This window comes from Eleginops maclovinus, chromosome 6, assembly GCF_036324505.1.
Source record: "Eleginops maclovinus isolate JMC-PN-2008 ecotype Puerto Natales chromosome 6, JC_Emac_rtc_rv5, whole genome shotgun sequence".
NCBI classification, from domain to species: domain Eukaryota; kingdom Metazoa; phylum Chordata; class Actinopteri; order Perciformes; family Eleginopidae; genus Eleginops; species Eleginops maclovinus.
Window position 1 is genome coordinate 19,806,192 of NC_086354.1, and position 23,093 is coordinate 19,829,284.

A 23,093-nucleotide genomic window follows, 5' to 3' on the forward strand; every position below is an offset into this window, starting at 1 on the left:
ATGCTTTACTTTCACATTCTCAAGCAGTATATTTCACTACAACAGAAAAGGCTTTTAGAATAAGGACTAACCCTATTTGGTAAACATTGGAACTAACACAGTCGGCTAGATTGAGTTTAACATTTAGCAAATCAAATCAAGAACACGATGATGGATGTGTTAGCTTGGAGACTACTCTGTTAACATTTAGGACTGGCTTCCACATAGTGGTTGTATTGTTGTAAACTGTATCCCTTTTTAGCCTTAGAGCAATTAGTTTGCTAGTTAGCTGGTGGTGCTAATGCTCATAGTTCATGTTAGAGCAGACAAATGCAATGTTTAATGCATTTCTGAAAAATGTTGCTCTTGTATTTTGAGTTCGGAGGCTTAAAAAGGGAAATACAAAGTATATTTTATTATTTAACACCAGCCAATGCTCACCACTTCAACATGTTGGCTTGTTGTGGCTAACAACGGTTGCTAACCTATGATTGAACAATCTCTGTTTTTGGAATTAGAAAATGCTAAATTCTCCAAGTATGTTTCTGATTTATTTTTCTCATTTATGCTGACCATGAACTTTTCTTTTATCCGCCAGTAAATGTGTTAAATAAATAGCATACAATTCTCTCAAGTTCATTCCCATACAATATTTTGTTTCAAGTACCTAATTTTGGTTTCAGGAAGTTGCTTTCCAAGGCAAGAGTCTCTGTCAAAAAATGCATTCTCTTCTGGTTCATCGACAGTGTCATTTAATGAGAGGCACTTACAGTAGTCTCTAACACAATTAAGTGTCTCATGACAACCTCAGTAAGAAAATGAATCCCTCCAAATGAAATTGGTCTCAGTGCTCAGTATGTCACCCAGTGGGATGCAACTTCATTTCTATTCATTGACCCTCCATGACTTAAAGCTCATTTCCTGAACGTGTCGCTTCTCTGAGGCTCCCGCAGCAGGATGCAGGCTTTCAACCATACCAGCTCAGAAAACTTTCCCCTCTTTCCATTTGATTCAAGGATTAGATTTGATTACAGATTTGAGCTGGACAACCTCTACGACAGCCGTGCAATCTCCTTTTGTTTTTTCATCCAAGGTGTTGTTACATTTACATAAAGCAAATGGGATTTTGGCTTGAGATTCTTCAGATTTCCCCATGATTCATGAGCACAACAAGGATGGTCACAACACATTAGAATAACACAAGTGTAGCGAAAGAACTTGGAATCCATTTGTTGACTGATATATTGCTACCATCAACTGTTGCTTCAGTGATTAGGTCCACGATTGGCATTCATCAACCCTTTAAAATGACATTCATCTATTGTCATTGGCTTGAACCTATATCTACAAACAATACACTGTTTCACTCTACACATCTTGTCTCAAATGTCATGTTTCTACTTAATAAAATGACTACTGTTCAACAACAAGACAAAGACATGTTTTTCTTTTTCCCTTTGGTGGAAGTGTATTGTGTAAGTGTTTATGTAAACATAGTTTTGACAGCAGCTCTCAAATGAAGAGAACCATATGCCACACAAGCAAAGAAATAATTCCACATCTAGGACAGGTTGGCAGCAATAGAAAAACAAGTAATACATCTTTTTGTTTTGCGTAGTCATGAAAATATCTGTTTTATACAAAAATTAAATACAGTTACAGTATGTTACAACTTTTTTTGCCCCTTTTTTTTTTTTTTTTACAGATGAGCTCAAGCATGACTACAAAGCCTCTGAAAAAGAAAAGGTAAAAGTACTAGATTTGTCAAGGAGCTTGATAACAAGACATGTGCAGCATTTGGCAAAACAACAGACACCCTCCAGCAAAGTAAAATCACCAGAGTCACTGAAGCACAGGGGGGAGAAGGTGAAGGAAAAAGGGGAACAGTGAGGAAAGGAGATAGCAAGTCGGGAAGGAGGCTGTGAGGCAAGATGTTTTAAGATGTCCCAGTCCACATTATTATTTTTTAATAACTTCAGATGATACTTAGAAATCATGTGTCTATAGTTTTGTACATTTTGCTCTCAGAGTGTGGGCAGCTCTATCCCAGTCTCCAGTCTGCCTTTAATAAAGAACCAGCCAATGACATAATCAAAAAGCGAAGGCTCCAGCCGCTTCCTCTGTGACACTATAAGACAGCAGTGACTCCACCTATCCCTTCACATATCCATTTAGCATTCAGTATAACAGACCAGTGCAGAAGCTGTTGCACTAGTAACACTGTCACCCACCACTGTGGCCTTGGATGTACAAAAAAAGTTGCTTATATTGTATGCTGAGCACATTATCCTGTAAGTCCTTAAGGTTGAAGTTCAATCTCAACACATGTGGTTTTAGGGTTTTGGTTGAGGGTGAGAAGCCGTTCAGGTCTCTCAGCAAAGGGAAACAATCAATAGCGGGAGTACTACGAGGGTAAGAGCGAGCTGGTGGATGATGGGGGGATGATGGAAGGAGTCCTGTCCAGACAATTGGTCATCACACTCCCCGGGGCCCTGGCAGCGAGCTCTCTCGCACAGGACACCGGTGAAGCCAGGGGAACAATGGCACCGCTGATGATGGTGGCAAGTGCCACCGTTCTGACAGCGCAGCATCGCGTTGTCACACACCCGAGCTGCAAAGACAAAGCAAAAAGGGCAGGGGAGACAGGAAGGGGTGATTAATAGATCACTCAGTGATCGGGAAGCTGAGAACATCAACAGGCAAGTTCACAGGGCACAAGCTGCCTCTTCTTGTCCTGTCTGCATCGCTCTGTGTCCTTAGAGCACAGCTGACACATTAGGGAGGGTGAAGCCAAGGACTTTTGTGAAGAAGTATACAGAGGAAGAGGAGACAGATAATCAGGACACATACTATATGAAAACTACAATGCAGTCCACAGCCTGTGACAACCCCTTTACACAAATGATAGTTTATGAAAAACAAACAGACATTTTTATGGATTTATGGATATTTTTAGAAGCACCACAGGGACTTCAGGGCAAATAATCCTGGCAAAACAAAAGAGCAAACGAACCATGGCAGTGATGGGCTAAATTAACGATTATTGAATCCAGGGATGCCAGAGTATTGTGAAACAGCCCCCCTGTGTCGGACAGGAGAATTACATTTTGCTTCCCTGTGGCACAATGAAACCTGAAGAACAGAGAGGAGAAGACATGGGAATGATACCTGGCTACACCTGCACCTTTTCATATGCAAATAAGCATTTTCAGTAATAAACCAATTGCCTTTTTTTTCTTTCTGTGTTTAACCTTACATCAAACAAAACATCACTATCGGGATATAATGATGTAACATCCTGGCCTGCATTGTTCCTATTGCCACCAAACATTTGTTGGTGTTGATATAGATGGATTAGGACTACATAAGCTAAAATTCATATTACTAGACAAGACCTCACAACACAGTTATCCCAGGAAGCCTTTCTGATGGTAGAGGTGAAATCCTGGAAGAGGTAATGTTTGCCAAGAGATTTCATTGTAATTGGATATCTCTCCTTGCATAAATAGTAATCACATTTTTGGTTTTCCGTAATGTGGCTCATGCCTCAGAATAAACTGTAGAAATAAATAAATTGCCGCTGCCGAAACTATTAAAAAGGCATTTGTATTGCATTTAAGTTAATAATATTCCCATTCCCTTCACACAGACACCACTGCTGTTATGTGCTTTAAATGGAAATTTCACCTGGGGATAAAGGGGTTTTAACAGTCAATATGGGATTTGCAATAATTCTGTGATGAATTGTTCTAAATGACTCTTTAGGTAAAACCACTTCTTCTTGCGTTGTATGCCTCTACTTCCGAAAACCCTGAGAGACTTGGTTTGTCAGCCTTTTTTCTGTTGAAATGTTTTTATGTATTTATAGACGGATTGATAATGATTGCATTATAAGAGCAAATATAGCTGCTCTTCCAGTCAGTCTGCATGATGGATTTCTCCCTGAATGACTGTTGAACAGTGGTGCGAAATAATGAGACTGCCAAGAATCCACTGCTCTTTGATGACATTTACAATTGATGTGTTAGATGTAGTGCAAATGTTTTTTCCACCCACCCTGAATTGTCACAAAGTTTATACATAGATTAAACACTTAATACACACACTATGGACTCTGATCTGCAAGTCATGTCATGAAGAATCTGTTTGTTTACTTTCAGGGTGTTATTTTAGTACAGATCTTGCAATAGCCTAGTTATCCAAAGCAAGAAAACAGTGGCTATGATCCATATTTTTTTAAAGTAACAAACCCCATTATTATACATAAAAGAAATGCTAACATAGTTTTTGTCTGCTGGATGTGTAAATAAACCGTTTGCAATATCAACTTAGAATTTGATAATTTATCAGCGTAGTGTTCACAGCTCATCTTAACTGGTCCCTAAGTGGCCACAAATCTGTAATTGCAGGTTTGATGATGATTTAATTTGATCTGTGATCTTAATTCCATGCAAAACTGCGATTTGTCAAGTACAAAAATGTCACCACAAATTACAGAGCATATTCCTCAAACACACAAGTAATGTATTAATATAATTTCTTGAACACACAAAGTCCCTTTGTAATACTAGTCCCGTACGAGTATAGGGCTCTGACCAAGTCTGACAGGATCAAGACTTATAGTGAGTCCAACAAATGAACACATTACTACCGCAATAGTGTTTGAACTTTGCATGCATTAAAACAGACTCCTGAACTACGGAGTGCTGCTGCCCTGCCCTCCCAGGGTTCAAACATTAATGGCCCGTTGACTACTCCCCAATCAGTAATGTCAAAGCAGCTTTCTTATTTTACGGCTAATGGAAAACACCTGCGCCCTGTGTTTTGGTGAAAAATTACCATGGGATCAGCTAAATCTCCATTAAGGTCTACACATTAACTTTGTTTCCTGTGGCCAAAGAGTAATCTCTGTGTCCTCCAGCAGACCCTCAGGACCGTTGTCTTTCTAAAAAGCATCCGTAGGCCAATTCGTTTTCTGATGCAGAGGCTTAAGCCTGAGGTGTGTTTGTCGAGCCACAGGGCCCTGCTGTCAGGACAAAATACAGAAGGGGATAAAGGGAATCATTTTGTGCTGCTTTAAGTGGAATCTCACAAAGTGTTATGGTATGTGTGAGATAATTAAAAGTTTGTAAGTTGGTCATTTTATTTACTATCCAGTAGAGACATGATGAACATTTTAGTGAACCTTTATTTTCACACATCCACTTAGGCATGTGTGGTTTTGGCTATATTTGGAGTTTCCTCAACACTGGGTACAATAGGTGAAATAAAAAATGATTTCATAATAAAAAGGCAATCATTTATATAATAAGAACAATTATGTATAAAGGGTCAATTTATATCAATGTATTATTGTTTTTCCTTCTTCACGCTGGTTTTTAACAGTCCTTCGATTTTAAAATGTGTAGTGTCCAAACCCAAGCCTTAAAAAGCCTTTGGACAACATTTATTTTAGGCTTTGAAAAGCTCCCTACTTAAAAACCTTTATACAGTGGTTTCTCTGCCTGAGCAGTACTCACTGAGGTGAGTGTACTTGAGTTGGGAAATCAGTAAAGTGCCACACTTACAATGGATAACAAAATAGAAAATCTGTCTTTTTGAATGATTTATACAACCATCTTTTCTGTAGGACAGTTGACAAATGCCCTGTGTTACTTAGTTACTACTACTATTACTATGTACTCTTGGACTTGAGCTGGCAGCAACTGACAACACAGCAATTTGAGTCCTGGCTAAGCTGTTGCTCTCTCTGAGACATACAGTACTGTATGTGCACCTCACACCTCCGTCAGATGTGAGACATTATAGCAGTATAACTGTTGTGACAGGTCCAGCCTTGGGCCTTGGTGTTGCATGAAAAAACATGGAGAAAATACACCACTGCAACAGCACAATAGTGATAGATAGGAAGGACAAAGAGCTGAACTTAATTTCTTATTGCTGCTTCCAAAGGACAAAAGAAAAGGAAACAGGGGATGTATCCTAGTTCCCCCCTGATAATACTGCATTGAAAAAAACACATCTGTGTTGAAATCAGCTGAAGGATTAGTAGTTAATGCTATGAGATTTAGCTTTTTTGTGAAAGATCAACATCATATATAGTAAAGAAGTTCTTAACGATAGCCAACATTTTAAAATGCACCAACTCTCATCAAATATTGCACAAATCAAGGCTTAGGATAGTGATGAATGAGTAATTGAATATTTTAAAAAGCCTTAATAACTATATAGATTCACCATAGCAATGAACTATAACTGGAGACAGTTTTCAGATACAGGATCTTCTAATTATAAGCCTGAGACAAAATAGTGTTGCTTCAATTACATTGGATCAATAGATTTTGCCATGGTGTCGGAGTAAGCTGAAACCCGCGATCAGCCATGCCTCCTGTTATCACATTAACATGAAGGTTTCGTCATTAGTCATGACTCGCAGCTCTGAGGTTCAATACAGGGTTGCATTGCCGGGAAAGCTGTTATTATAAGTCTACAAATTCAAATAAATGCAAGGAATGACTTTGAAGTTAAACATTCTTTTTTTGTTGAGTTATTCTAAGCTAAGATGAACAAGAAAGCAAATAGACATACCTCTTGAAATGTCAAGCTGTTCCTTAAAATATAGGATCTTTTAAACATATTTGGGGCCTATCTATACAGTAATGAAAGTCCACGAGGCAAACTGTGTAATGATTGCTTTACTTTTTAGTTAATAACAAATCTTCAGGATGTCACAACGTCGTTTTATTTTTTGGCCCAGCAATAACAATTCCAACTCAACCTTGTTCACTGATGACACAATAAGTTTTAGAATGTGAGGCTTTATTAAAGACAAATTAGTTCCTTGTGTTTATTCCACAAGAGTTCTTGGTGATTAAAATACCACCTCCCATGCACTAAAGGTTATCCCTTTGAAAACACCCACTGTCATGGGGCATTTAGAACTGCTTATGTAAATGCAGAAAATGCAGCGCACAAAGATGAAGAGCTTTTCATTGACATTGTTAGGTGAGATAGATGTTGTGTTCCGACACTTTATATGGAAATGGTGCGGATTACAAAGGAAAGTTGTTTGTAATCCACACCAGTCCAGTTTATTTCCCCTCTGACACCGGTACTTCTTGTTCCCAGCTTTATAAGCTGAGAGAGGAGAAGGAAACTCCATCTCTTGATTGTGGAAATCCTGAAAGTCCTCTTTTAATTTTTTTCTTTTTCATGCTGTGAGAGCATTGATGCAGATGCAACTTAACACTCACTACACAGGATATATCTGGGCCGGAGGATTAGCTTGAGATAGCTGGAGATCAATCTACATAAACCCCCCTCGAGCCTGTTCTTTCCTTCCCCTCTTTCCTTTCTCTCCTTGCGAACATGGCAGAAAGGCTGCACCCCCAGAGAGCATTTTGCGTAATTAAAAAGAAGGCATGATCAAAGAGGTTATGAGGCTGTGGACTTGGTGATCATGAGGCATGTGGTCCATTCTCTACGGTGTTCTCACAACAAAAGGTCTACCTTGTAAGGACCAGCGTGTGTTTGTGTGCATGCAAGATGAAAGCATCTGGGCTTTGGGAAAACAATGAACTCCATACCTCTATTAGCATATTCTACATTACACTTTTTTTTCAAATTGCCAATCAATAAGCAATCAGTTGTTCCTATGTATTGTTGGTGTCATGCTGAAGTTACAAAGCCTATAAGCCTACCTTGGTTACGATTTGCAACACCAAGAGATGAAGCATTTGCTCGATCTGTGTAAAAATAGGAGAGGTTATATATTACACTGGGTTGAAATATGTTTCATGCTGTTATTCAGTTAAAGCACAGTAACAGCATGCAGATTTTAAATATATATAAATAGATATATATTTTTACAATAATTGGTACGTTTTCGGGCTCATTTGCCTTAGCATTATTGGAGAGTTTCTGCCACATGTTTTAGAGTAGTAAATGGACTGATGTACTGTAGAATAGTGTGCATGCAGACTTGATGAGTGAATCCACAAGACAAAATGCAGAGACATACATATGGTAGCTCCTTTTTAAAAAATCCATTATTAGGAGTAGGCTTCAGGCATCAACATACATAAGATGCATGATGATAGCCATGTCAAAAATAATTATTTTATCTCTGGCTTTGGGCCAATATCTGCCTGTTCGCTTAGAGCAAATATTCTAGAGTAAAAGGGAGATAATGTTTCTCAAGAGTGCCTGCATATTCACAGGCACACACATTAAGGACTCCTACTGTAGTGAATGAACTAGCAAATAATGTAATCTTAACCGTAAAAGTTTGTTACCTAAAAGTCCACACTCATTTTGCAAGCCATGCTGCGTAATGGATGGCTGAAAAGAAGGAAACATCCCTGGCTTCCATTTTTTTTTTTTTTTTAAACATGGGTGGTTTGTTTTGTTCTAAACAAAATGAACAAAAGTCTATGGTCATTAGGAATCAATGATTTAAATGGAAAAATGTCGGCCATTTCTTACCAGGCAAGGCAACATGTCCAGTGTGGAGAGGACATCATGATTTGCAAAACTGTTAGCAGGAATGTGAAGTATATAAAACCTTGATGGACGTTTTGTCAATGGGATGTGAAAATTGTCCATAAAACTCATTGTTAAAACAGCATTGGAGATAAGTAGAGTAGAGAAGAGAAGCATTGGTTCACTTAAGATAAGGTTCTGCATTATTGCCTTTAAGATGGATATTTTTCACTGTAGAAAAAATAGTGAAGAATGAAGATGATAATGTACAGCACAATCTCTCACACCGACTTCATAGGTCAAACAATTGTTAATCATGACTGAGGGAGGAAACCATAAGTCAGCATGCCAATTAAAAAAGCCTGATCAACTTACGCACTGGTCCATGGTTACTGGGGATACCTGTGGAAAAAGCAGAGACGATTTTTCATGAAATCCTGAACTAGCCTCATTGTACTCTTGAAACTTTAGTCATGAAACTTCAAGAGAACACAATATTGTTTGCTTTGAATAATTCAAAGCCCAGCGGCACTCATCAATTGGTCTCCACTGTGTCCACTGATTAACAGCAGCCATGGCTCTGCAGAGAACCGGACCACTGCATGGTCCAACACCCGCCCACTTCTGATGATAATAACAGGTCTGCCAATGACGAAATGTCAACAGAATCAAAACTCCATGCTGGAAAAAGTATTTTCATCAGTGTTTTCACTCATCTTTTGAATAAACATTCTGTGGACCGCGTGCTTCCTTTTTAGTTATTGGCTTGTAGATAATTTTCTGTATCATTTTTTAATTAATAAACTCTCTGAATGAAACCAATCAAACAGCATCTGCAAATAATTCAAAGAGTTTATGTAATCTTCTCCCATTTCAAAGGTCAGTGGGTTTTCCAGGTGTAAAGACAACAGAGGTCTATCAAGAAAATTAAATTACAAAATTGTTTTGGAAAATGTACCCATTCTTGACTCAACAGAATTTGGCAACCCTGTAGTCTTTGTCTAAAACATGTGTTATCAGTATTGTCTGTGGATTCCCCTTTGTGTTGCGTTTATGTAATCAGCTGGAAAATCTTGCCCCACATAGTTTCTGGTCATTTTCTCCTGCTTTTTCCCTTCCATCATGTTTCAGTGGGATTTTCATATTGTTTGCACCCCATTCATCATGTCATTACCAGTTTAGGGCTGTCACAACAACGGCTGGCAGATTTTATGCTCCAATTTGCAAGAAAGCAAGCAAGCTTCAATTCCTAACCAATAGTTGTTCTGTGTTAGAAATGGAGGGCAAAAAATATTGCCCTTTTTAAAGCCAAAGCACATTCTAAAAACTGATCAAACTCTCAGCCCCAACCCCTCTTAACCTGTGAACCTGCTTTGGAACACAAGATGAGTTGACGCTCCCTGCAAAGTGGACTGTCAACATAATTCTCAAAGTGATTCCTCTTCTGCTCTGCAGGATTTTCCTCCTTCTTTTGAAAGCTTTGGATTTGAATCACTCTCAGTCACTCTAAGCCGCTGACAGCTATGGCCCATAGCAGCGCACGGCTCCATTTTGGGCTCTAATTTATTAGATGAAGGGTCACGTATGTCCATATATCTACATGTGCAGGGATTTAAATATGTAATGGACCTCACCCTGTTCCTATCTGTGAAATAAATGACTTCCATGATTAAAGAGGAATATTGATGACAGATGAAAGCTATTAAACCATAATTACATTTTGCACGTTCTGGATATTTGTCTTGAAACGAGGCCTGTATGTTTAATATCCTTAAAGGGAATATGAGCTTCACATAATGGATAGAGGCCAGTTACAGGGCCCAGGCGTTCCTTATGAGAGAAATAAGAACAATTCAAGACCAAAGTTTGTTCATTTAACACCTGGGGGACCAATATTGTTACGTCACCTCCATGTGCGACATTATTGCATTTTATGCCACTGCCAAACAAGTGCTAATATTGCTTTTGATATGGCTAGACCTTTGTTTCATCAGTTCAGTGCAGATGCGGCCAAGTGTGAGATTTTTTAATAACGGCCTGTCAATCTGACAGTGAGCACCACATTGCAGGGAGGCTCATAACACCCGACGAGGTGCAGGGGTAAATCCAGCAATATCTCCTTGGAGTTCACAGACGTTCCAAAAAACAAACTCCCACTCGCAATCAAATGGGTTGCATGTGCACACACACATCCACACAGTTTTTGTGCTCATACATACATGCAGACACAACCACATACACATAAACATGTCTACAAACCATCCAATTCATCAACAAATAGCTCAAAGAAGAGCAAGATAAGTTACTGTTACTGACTGCACAAATGTGTTTGCACTAAATCAGTGGATCAATAGCAATATCAAATGTCTGTTAAATGTTTTTATTAGATCACCATGTCAGAGAATTCAAGTCAGACTTCTGCCATGAGAGTTGCTGACTGTAAGTCTGAATCAGTGTGAACGGAGGACCAGAGGGCTAGATCTTCCACCATCTGGCCTCGCCTGGCCGTCCACCACCACCACATCCCTGAGTGGCTGTATTAGATTTATTGAGGCAATGAGCCCCCTGCCTCAGGCGTGGGATTTGATAAATGCGACTCAACTGCCGTCCAAGATTATAATGGAGATAATGCAAAAGAGCACCTTCTGCCTCAGAGATACCGTGTGAATGGGTTGAAAAATACCCAGCATTATTTCACACTTGTCACGGTGTTGAGGCAGGAATACTAAATTCAATGTGTAAGTATTGGAAGGATGATCGCTATATACTGAATCAGCAGAAAAAAAACAAATGACAATTATTTATTCGCTACAAATCAACATACCAATCAAGGGCCTTGACAAATAACCCATTTGACTGTTCCACTATCACTATGGTTCAAGTTTATGGTTATACCCAAATACCTGTTGACTCAAAAATGCTCATTGTCTGCTTGCAAGCCTTTCGAGGAGCTTTCATCCTACTATCTTACTGATTTTAAAATAGGTCAAAAATAATTCATTAGGAGTCGGAGGACAGCCAGCAAAAGACTTAAAACATCTTGTAAAAGAGACGGTTGTCACAATGGAAACAGAAATATGACATTTGTAGCTGAACACAGACAAACTCCAGCAGACAAGATCAAAGGATTTGTTGCTAGCTTAAAGCTAACATTTATGAAGTTTGTAAATAGTTGTGCGTCACCAAAAATCTCTGTCACAAATTGTAAGTCTTTTGTATGTTAGAACTTACTTTGTCCACAACCCAAGAGGAAACAAACTGTACATATTTAGCAGTATCTGACATTTTGAGATGTGCTGCACAGAAGCAACAAGTTCAAACTATAACATTTGCAACAATCTTTTAAGAGCAAAAAGTAAAACCTTAAAAGGTACAATGCGTCATAAATACATTATCTGCTATAGCTACACAGGAAATAGTCTTATTACAAGCAAGAATCGTCTTGATTAGCTCCATATCTACCAAAACAAATACTCATATACTCACATATATTTGCTGTTCCTTTGGGTATGGGGAGGTAGGAGCCCACACTCCAGGCTCTGCCGTGGTAATGCCTCTTACAGCGGCTGCAGTCTGGCCCTGTGGTGTTGTGCTCACACTCACAGCCCAGCTTCCCCTTGTCAAACACACAGCTGTTGGCATGCAGGTTACACTTGCACCTGAGACAGAGAGATAACAAAAGACAGACACATGAATGGGCATCATTCTGCAGCCATTGAATCAATAACCTCTGGAGACAATAAACAAAGTCTGCCCTTGCTGCAGCGTGTATTAGTGCTTTTCAAATGTTTTGACAGGAGTAAATTGAAATCCTGGTGGGTTATCCGACTCGGATCACACCATCACAAAGAGTCATTATGCTTTTCATTTGTCTCTGCTTATGTGGAGAGAACAGTGATGCAAATTACGCCGCTTTTGCCACCCTGAGAGCTAAATGAAAGGCACTCTGTGAGATTTGCTAATTCACCACAAAACAGGGATCTGATAAAGATGATAGCATAAAGAGAAGCTGCGAAGCCTGAGAGTTCTCTTTTCTTCATTTTCAAAGTCTTACACTGTCATTTGGCAAGGGAGCCTTCAGGCAGGAGACCCTAGAGGTTGACAGAGCTGGTTTATTAGACAGAGCTGTTACAAATGCTCCGGACCATAGAGGAGAGAAAGCCTGACAAGCTTTCAACACTTAACCAAATAAGTGTGCTTGTCTTTCCAAGATTTTGGGGAAAACACAAGTTGGTTGGTCTCACTCGTGTGCTTCTGACAATCTCAATGAACAGGGAGTTAATTATTTGTTCTCAGAACCGCAGTGAGAGTTTTGTTTATTGCCAGTAAAGAGCTCTATTAGAGTCAGACATGCAGTGTTTGAGTAACTATACTGTCATATTCAATGTGTATTCCAGCGATCATTTTCCATATTTTAGCCATAAGAGGGTAAAAGGTTACAATAGGACATTATGGGGTGATACATAATTAGTTGAATGAGGGGGAGGCAATCGACTCTGTGCCTGACACACAAACCCTCCCCAGTGGTTTGGACAGCTCATGGTTTCACATCAGTCCTATGTTTGTTTTTACAAAGTGCTTCCAAGGGAAGATTTCTCCCATTTGAGAGCGAGGTATCTGTTGCCTACAATCGCCCGTGAACATGAGACAGAGAAATGACAGCAACAATCCGAAATACATCCATCCTAATTGACTTCCTGACCTTACTGTGACATCTCACATTAATGATAGATAACTGTGGGAAACTGAAGCATGGTATGTAAAGCTGATTAGCAGTAAAAACTCAGTGGTTTTCCTTTAAATAGGCATGTTGTCTAATAAAATGAACATGTATTTTGTTGAACTGACAACATTTCCCCCACTATTAAGGTAATTGTCAAAGTATCAACAACTAGGCAGTGGTTTCAGACTTTGAGTCATGCAGAAAGAGGGACATTGGAAAGACATTTTGAGTAATACTTGGGAATTAGGGGCTTGGCCTGGGAACTGGAAGGTCACCAGTTCAAGTCCCCGAAAGACCAAGTGCCACCGTGGTGTCCCTGAGCAAGACACTGGTTACCTACACTGCTCCCCGGGCGCCGTACATAATGGCAGCCCACTGCTCCTAACACTAGGATGGGTCAAATGCAGAGACCACATTTCGTTGTCCTAGTACTTGTACTCTGTGCAATGACAATAAAGTTGAATCTTAATCTTAATCTTAATCTTAATTGTGATTATAATTGCTTACTTAACTGAAGTGTAAAACAACCATTGTGCGACTGAACTTGTGTATAAGCCTCACTGCGATTCCACAAAATCATTGACCTTTTTCTATGACGAGTACAAGTACGAAAACTCATCAAAACCTTATGAGACCATGCAGAAAATCTGAGATGATCATTAAAGCCTTGAAACCCCCCCAAAAAAACAATTGTCATTTGACGTGAAACGGATTTCCAAAACTGCTGCAACAATAAAGTTCCAAACAACAAAACTTCTTTTGTCAATCTTTAAGAGAACACCACTATCTCTCCTCGGGTTAAATGCTGTCTCACTACATAATGGATGTGACTGAATACCATCTCACATTCACAGCAACTAAATGCTAGTGCCTCTTACCCCACATTCCCCAAAGTCCTTAACTTTTTAATCAATTAAAGTCCCTGCTCCATAAAATTAATGACTGGGTGTAGCTCTTCTGCCATGCAGACAGCAGCAGCTCCCCGAAGTCAAGTGCGATGAGATTTGACCTTCCACTTAATTAAAAACCAGCAAAATCTGGATCATCGAGCCCAACCGGTGCGCGTGGCACACTGATAGAGCAGATGATGGGCACTCCGGGGAGCTCTGGGATGTAATGCTTTTGCCGCTGGCATTGTCATATTGCAATCAGAGAGGTTTTTTTTGTCCCCAGTTTCGGCCACAAGAGGGAAGAGATCCACTGTATGTCCAGCCTTTTTAACCTGCGCCGTTATGAAGACACATTTCATAAAATCTAATGACCTCTAGACTACTGTACAGCCGAATAACAATTGGTATCTTCCAAACAAGTGACCCTCCCTTAGGAGGTACTGGAAATCATCAAGCGACCTTGACTCTAATTCATCAATTGCAATTGTTCAGCTTGGGGTAAAATGCTCTTAGAAAAGGACGGAAAGGAAACTGCTATGGATGTTGATATGGTTATGCTGTCTGTTGTTCCACAAAGGAATTTTGAGAGTGATGACTATACATTTTTTTAAAGATGATATTATCCAAATCATGGTGTCTTTGGAAGTGATCTTGTAAAATGTGCAAGAAACTTTATTCAAGTTTACAGTTGTTATATGAAATACATATAGCAATATGAAATACTTATTGAAGAGGGAAATATGACCTGTACATTTCATAACAAAATCAGTATTCAAATCGTTTTTTACTGTAGTATTAAATTGGTAATGCAATGGCAATTGGTATCGACTATTTCTAGTGTTGTGAAATCCCTAGTCAAGGCAAATCATATATTGTAGTACTTTTTTAATATTAAATAGTTTAAGTGAAACGAGTTTACAGTGGGTCTTTAATTGTCCAGAGTAACCAGAACTTTGCCTCTGTATTAATGCTGTAAACAACACAAATAATTCCCTTTACCTTCTTTGAACTAGTGTGAAGGAATACATATAAAGCACACCAATTTCAATGCTATTTACAAGGTTAAAGTTGGAGCTTATATGTATTTTATTTATCTGTTCTGAACGGACCAACACTTTAACATTCGACAGGATAGAGTTGATGTGTTGTGTAATTATGAGGGTTGTCATGACCTTCTTTGGTACAAACTACCTTCTTCAATCCTCATATTGAAAACAATTATAATGCCCTGCATGTTATTTATGCTTCACCTAGTGAATAATGAGATACAGATACTGGAGTATAATTGTGGCTTTGCTAAATGTAACAGAACAAATCTCTACAGTCGAATAAAGGTGAGGCTAGAGGCTAATTTCTGTTGATATTCTGGAGTAGACAGCAGCAGTGCCCTGTGTCTGCTGCCTAACCTTGGCTTCTCCTGGATACTTGGCACTGTGTTGACAGGCTCTCTATGTCTAACACAGCTTTTCTTTTTTTGTGACAGCTTATACTGTAGTGTCTCTGATTCAAGACAAGAGAGGAGCATAGCACTCGTTAAAAAGGAACCTCATAGTAGGAGAGCCTGAGCTGACAGGTTAGGGAAAAATGTTCAACCTTTCAGAGACTTCTAATAAAAACCACATTAAAGCAATAAAGTGAACATTTTTGCTTTACTTCAATTAATGTGTCTGGCTCTTGGCCACATTTACAGTAATCAAACCTTAAACTGCATTATTGCAAGTGTAGGCATTCAATATATGTTTCACTGTAAAGCATACAGCCCTGAGGTAATTGCGGCAGACTCAAAAGAGTATGATATAACTTCCATCTGTTGCATTACCTCTCAGACAAACTCCCATTTGATAAATGACACTTAACTCAGTGCCAGGCGATAGAAATGTTTGAATAGGGAGACACTACGGTTATGAAAAGACATAATGAGATGTCTAAGTGCAGATAAAGAATAAAGCAGAATTAAAGCAACTGACAGGTGATGTGTTTTAACCCATGCTATCCAGTAGGGGCACCTTTATTTGAAAATATGCATTAAAAATGAAAGGGAAAGTGTGGCTTTGAAACCTACAGTAAATAAAACCTATATGCGACCATATGCCTGTTGTTTTAACAGCAACACTATGACAGTATGATTAGCCCGGTGGTCCCTATGATTCAACTTGCTTTTTCTCTCTCTCTCTGAGGAGGAGGAGGCGATGCTGTGGTTGACCTAATTTATTTTTTACACCTTTGGTACAGTATAAACCCCGAGGCTCACAGGGCCAGGTCATACACTGCTGAAGGGCTAGTGGTAGCTTAAAAGTCTGTTTGTGCTTTATTCCCCGTTGCTTTGAAGATACGGAAAATAAAGATAGGAAGAACTGAATATTATCTACCTTTTTTGAAGAAAAGTTGTAGTTACCCCTACAAAATAATTTCCAACTACTCTGCAAATTAGTTTGGAGACATTGAGCATTTTATAAAATAGCTATTAGTTATTTAAGACTGCAGCTTTTTGTCTGTTTTTTTTCATTTGAGATTTAACCCATGACTGCCACTCTGACTGCTGAGACTGAGTGAGCAAACCTGGCTCCCTGAGCTCTGTGTTTCTCACCTGTTCCCTCACACAAAGCTCCCATGGTCAGAAACTGTAATGCGCCTCCATGCTGTATAAATGCATACTGAGCTTTCCTGAAACTTTCCTCGACAAGGCACTTTGAGAGCCTCACGTAGCCTGACCAGTGATAGCTCTGACAGATACAGAGAGATCAAGGCTGTTGAGGGGGAACTTTGGCCTTGTTGAAAGTTTTAGATGAATGTCAATGTGTAACCTGGACAAACCAGAATAACCTGCCAAGAGCTTCCAGGGAAAAGGGAGGCTGTTTGATGTATTTTACAGTAAAAACAGAGATGCTGTTGAAACATGTGAGCTAGACAGGAACCAACATGGGATTATTTGATTTAAAAAACAGTAATTAGGTCCTTTTTGCATTTGATCTTTTTGTCGTGTAATCCTGTTATGTAAGAAATGTCAAAATGAATTCCAGCCAAAGAAATATGTATAAATAAATAATTGTTTCTGGAGCCAAAGAAGAATGTTTATAATTGGTTTAAAGGGGCCATATTATGCTTACTCTCAGGTTCCATAATTGTAATTGTAGCCTCTGTGACATGTCTCCATTCTTTAATGTTCAAAAAGTCATCATTTTTCTCATACTGCTTGTGCTACAGGACCTCATTCCACAATGTGTGGCTGTGTTGTGATTGGTCAACCACTTAGTGATGTCTCGCCCCTTAACCTATCACGTACAATGTGTTGGAGCACTAGCCAACAGAAGCGCAAGTGTTACATAGTGATGTCATTATATGGAACAGAAAATCCCTGTGGAGGGAACTTTGGGATTTTAGCCATTGAAGACCATTTACATGCACAACAACCTTTAAAAAACACCACAGGAAAGGGAAGAAAATGCACCATAAGGCCCCTTTAATACTTATTAGCTGCAATGCAAAGGAGATCAAGACCTCACAGATCTTCTGAGAAAGAAAGCTTAAACCCCCTCTCTGTTTGACTCTACTTAATTAAATTAAACGTGGGACTATTATCTCATGCTGTGTCTTGCTGTGCACTGTAATTCTGATTTCCCTTCAAATCTGTTTAATCAACTTTGGCTTATTTTGATCTTCATTTTTAATTTTGCTCTTTTTAAATCTTGTCTTCATGCTTTTCTCATGCCTTATGTTTAGTACTCTAAATCTGCTGGCCGTTTTACAACCAAACGATAGCCTGTTTATTTGAAGGCTTTCGTAGGTTTCATATCTCTCAATATAATTAAGCTTGACTATAGTTTTAGGCCCGAACATTCAAAAAATTGCATATTCGTATAGAAATACGGTTGTGTGGTTAAGACTTAAGTGTGGACAAGGTTTTTAAATCGCACTAAGACCTTTACCCTGGGGAATAACATTTAAATGAATACAATTATAATTGTTGATTGATTAAACAAAGATCAGTATTTATGATATTCAAATGTGTCATACAAGCTTTCATGTGAATAAACATGTTCAATGTAATCTTGTTTACTGAGCTTGTTTACTCTTTGAGAATAGAATCATTCATATGATTAATCCACCTCGCATAATGTGATCTAAAAATAAATATGGAGTTAACGCAGGTAAATGTTGAATGGCCCTAAAAATGATAATATGTGTTTGCGTTAACACACCTTGTTTGAAAGTTTAGGTTAATTACTGAGAAAGTGTTTACATTCAGGCTTTCTTTTGAGAAAACACAGGGATAGGAGACGAATATCTCCAACAGCAACAGCAAAAATTTGAGCAGGAACAAGGCAAATCCGGCTAACATAATGAGTTTGATAACATTACTTTACAATGACTCTTGCTCCTTTTACATTTTGTATGGTATTGAACTCTTTGCAGAGGAGGGGAGGGGAGTCACAGGGTCACCTCATTACACCAGGCTGTGTCACCGTGAAATTGAAGAGCCCGATTAGGCTTGTTTTCGTCGCTCTGTGCTGTGGCCAATTGTGTCATTCTTCGATGTGTAATGTAATACATCTCAGGCAAATTGTTTGTGTCCCCCATCGAAATATAAAGTAGCCACGCTAAGCCTCCCCAAATTGTTGGAGAAATATTAGGAATGGATCACAAGTTAATTCCCCATGCTTCAATTTTCTGCTGAGGCAAAATGAAATTTGAATTTACGGGGCTTGGGCGACTGGCACAGAAAGCCTGTGATTTTATTTCAATGACAGGGAGTATTATTGAGGTTGTTCATTGATGTAGGCATACAGTATGGTAATATCTACACACCTCAGCCCTAGGAAGACCTTCTCATTCATGTGATGTAAGCCACTGAGACAAGGAGGAAGCCATGAAGAAATCGGTACTGGGAAGACATATTAATATGGAAATCAGAGGCCGTCTGCATGCTCTGTTTTCTGTTTGTTTTTTCTGTGTGTGTGTGTGTGTGTGTGGTTGTGTGGTTGTGTGGGACAGAGTTCAGAAGCATGCAAGTAGTGCTTTCTGCCTGCACTCACTAGGGTGCAAATAAAATGATTCTGTTTACAGAAACGTAGTGTTAATAAATAATAATTGAATAATATTAAATATGTAATCAAAAACACATGCTTTGGTACTGCATTGCTCAGAGGAAATATAAACGTAAACAAACACTATACAACCTTTGAACTGACATAATAACCTTGTCTCCATCACTGGATCATACAATAAGTGACGCAAAAGGACGTGTTGATTTTACTATTCATGGCTGCCGGCCCACCAGAGGCAACTTATGTTGATGTTCATTCTGTCCATATATTATTTACAAAGAAAGCCTGGGCCTTAATGAGCACTAATTAAACGCTGGAGACAGGGAGATGACTGGCAGGAAACATTGCGGCATGTGACAGACATCTGGTAGAAGATAAGTGAGCAGGAGTTGGCAGAGTCGGAGAGCCTGACGGTGGTAGCAGAGTAACGCTGGGGGTCGTGTGAACCTGCTCTTGAACCTGACTTTCAAACTCTGTCAATCCAGCTGTCACGGTTCACAGGGCTCGGGCTTGGAGGTTTGGAAGCATGTGTTGATGTATGTTTACTGTATATGAGAGGCTGGATAAGAGCAAGTGTGGGTGCATATGCATGTGTTTGTGCAGTTGGTGTTGTTGGTTATGTGAAGGGCAAGACTGCCGATAGCTGTTTAAAGTTTTTTAATTAGTATGATGTGATTGGGCTGCTTCACTACTGTTGATGGTATCCCTTCAGTGTAAACATCGCCTCCGGCCAGAGCGAGGCTGTTTGAAATTGGCTTGTAAACGGGAGACTCGATGAATGCTTTGCTTGGAAACCAAAGAGAGTAGCAAGAGGTCGTTTTGAGAGTTATATTACAGAGAAGCATCTACAATTTAGAGATATTTCTTAAAGTGAACAATATGTCTTGAAGGGGGAGTCCTCCAGAATGACTGATTATACCTGAACTTGGTGCCCAAAAATATATCCCCCTCCTATACACCCTGTCGTGTGCATAGGCATGAACGCCTCCTTCGTTGATTGGCTGGGATAGTTCTGTAGCTCTATTCAAGGCACGTTATGTGTTTCACGTTTACATGGCAGGGATTGTGTACACTATTGTTTTCAGCAAACAAAGATCAGACCGCTAGTTGTGGAGGTAATCACAGTTTTTGACAAAAGTGAATTGGATTAGAATCGCTGACTGCACATTTAATGATAGTTACGGCCTTGCTAATCAGCTGTTTAGAGCTCATCTAAATGTTATATTGAAGTTACAGTCTGTTGTTACTCTAGATGTGAAATGCTTTAAGCCCCTTAGTGTAATGCAATACTGTACCATCCAACAAATATCTGGGCTTAATTCAAAATGCAAATGAGGATTCACAATTGAACTTTGGCTATGGCTGATTCATTCATCTGCATGCTTTGACACAGTCTTCAACCGACATGGAAAAAAAAAGCATCGATCTGAGGCAGCAAACATCCCAAAGGGAGAAAAACTGAATTTTCAAAGATGAGGGTGAATCTGGGTTCAACAACCTTTAAAATGTGAAAACGCTGGAGAAGGAGGAAGTAGGAAAAACATGGAGTGGGTTAAACACCCAGCTGTGCGACTGTGGATGCTCTACTCTCTTTGCAGTGGAATACTTTGCAACAGGCAAAAATTATGAAATCCATTCCTCCCACTGAGCTCAAAATCAACGACAAATTCCATCAAGCTACTCAGCAACATCCTTTACTCAAACACTCCAGAGGAGTATTGATTTCTGCATCCTGTCCTGTCCTGCCTTTATAAATGTACAGGCTAGTGAGAGAAAGAGGGATAGAGACACAATAACATAGTCAGGAAAGCTAGTTGTTCAGTATACAAGGAAATTAAAATGTCAGCAGGCTAAATGAAAGAGGGAAATGTCCTGTCGATTTATACATTACCATTACACGTTTTAACATTTCTATAATCGACCATTTGAAGGCATAATATCTTTTGAGTGTAGATCTTCTGTACATGTGGTTAAGTGTGGTTTATACTGCACGTAGGAGCTACATACATTGAGGTAAAACCTTCGTTTAGTGCATGATACAGTTGAACAGTGCTATGCAGTACTTTCATGAGCTCAGGATTCCCACCGGGAGAGGGTGATGCAGAGTTTGTCTGTAGCTTGAGGGGAAACATAGGAAGTATTGAATGATGGTAAAATGTTTCATACTTTATCTAAAACTATTATATTTTTTTCCAAATTGCCTTTGAATAACTTGTGTATACCTGAGAGGGAAGACTCAGCATACAGTTTTTGTGTTTGAAATGTGCTTTCTTTTCTGACATTCGTCAGTAGAGGAAGTCTCAAAGGAACAATACTTTTATTTATTTTTTTATTCTACAAGCCTGCAGTCATGTTAAAATCAAATATTCTAGCCTCCTTATGGGACACAAAGCAGAGTTTCTGTGGGTATTGAATTGCCCAACATTTGCTAGTTTAAAAAATGAAATGGTCTTTTATTCATTCCATCTTTGCATACGTTTAAACCAGTTTTAAAGGTCCCCTATTATGCAAAATGCAGTTTGTGCTGTCTTTTTATACATGAATGTGTGTCCCCGGTGTGTATGGAGACTCACAAAGTGTCAGAAAATACAACCCTCTCTCTTTTCCTCCTTACCCACATCTCTAAAAACGGGGGTACAAACGAGCTGATCCTGATTTGCTGCCGATATGAAGTCATATCAGAAATGTGGGCTGGCTTTACATTGAACTCCTGGCAACATCCCACCCACGTGACACGTCTCAATCTATCGTCCCCAATATACAGTCGTGAGCTGAATCCACTCCGCAGCACCTCTGTGTGTCTGTGCAGGATGTCTGCAGGAGGGACTTAGAGTTATAGAACACATAATGTCTGTTCTAGTGGTAAACACTGAGAAGTGTTTCAGAATAAATGCTTGATGTGGTTTGGAACATAATATGGGGTTTAATCACGGCAGCGTTTAGCTGAGTATCTCCGTTAGAAATTTCTCTCTTCAGACAGAGAGATCATGGCGCTCCAAAGGGGCGTGGAAAGCTTCAATTCAGCTCAAATTTAAAGCGACAGTCACAGAATCAGCACTTTTGAAAACGGGGCTGAAACAGAAGGATAGCCGACATGCTAAAATCAATGATCTGTTTGTATTTGGAGCAAAACACGTCAGAGACATGTTTTTTTTATATGTTTGAGAGGCATAATATATGCCATAAAAGAGCATAATGGGAGACCTTTAAAAGTCTGCATGACGCATACCAGTTCTTAAAGGGGCCCTTTGTGCTTTTTGGGGTTATGCCTTTCCTGTAGTGTGTTTATATAGGTTTTTTTGCATGAAAATGTTCTACAAAAGCTAAAATCCCAATGTTTACCCGTAGATTTCTTTCCAACGCACCTTTGTTAACTTCTGCGACATAATGACATCATTATGTAAAAGTCTTAGTTCTATTAACTAGTGCACCAACACAGATTAGGGGTTTTGAACATCTCTAAGCTGTTGACTAATCACAACAGAGCCGGCCAGCTAACCAATCAGAGCAGACTGAGCTCTGGTTTCAGACAGAGGGGAAAAAGAGGTGCTGCAGCACAGACAGTATGAGAAAAATAAAAACCTTTTTAAAGCATTTAAACATGTCACAGTAGAGGCACCAAATACAAATGAGAAACTTAAAATAAGAATAATAGCGATGAGTTGTTATCTAAGATTTACATGCTCTAATGCTGAGATAAAATTCCCACTTTTTCTATACTGCATGAGACCTGCTCAAATCATGTTTCTCTGTATGTCAAGTGAGCTAAATATCATAGAAACGGACCTGTGTTTATGTTTAGTTGTTATTTTCATGGTTAGTTTCACACAGGGTTTGTATACCAGGCAAAAATGGAAACGAGATAGAAACAGTGAAGACAGAAAAACGGAAGAAACAGTTAGGGAAAAGCAGAGAATGACATAGAGGGATGAGAGCAATAGCACATTAGCACTTATGGATTAGCTGCCTCCCTTT

The 23,093-nt window shown here is 39.2% G+C and overlaps 1 protein-coding gene across 2 annotated transcripts in view; it reads right to left on the reverse strand.

Moving 5' to 3' along the window:
- Nucleotides 1–614: 614 nt before the first annotated feature.
- The window catches only part of LOC134865630 (netrin-G1-like), a 50,894-nt gene continuing 28,415 nt past the window's right edge, over nucleotides 615–23,093 (reverse strand). For both annotated transcript variants that reach the window (XM_063885285.1, XM_063885286.1), the window contains exons 4-7: nucleotides 11,947–12,119; nucleotides 8,836–8,862; nucleotides 7,680–7,724; nucleotides 615–2,590 (exon numbers count right to left, since the gene is read on the reverse strand). In XM_063885285.1, coding sequence (XP_063741355.1) covers nucleotides 2,352–2,590; nucleotides 7,680–7,724; nucleotides 8,836–8,862; nucleotides 11,947–12,119 — 484 coding nt within the window. In that variant the 3' untranslated portion in view covers nucleotides 615–2,351. The remainder of the gene's footprint in view (nucleotides 2,591–7,679; nucleotides 7,725–8,835; nucleotides 8,863–11,946; nucleotides 12,120–23,093) is intronic.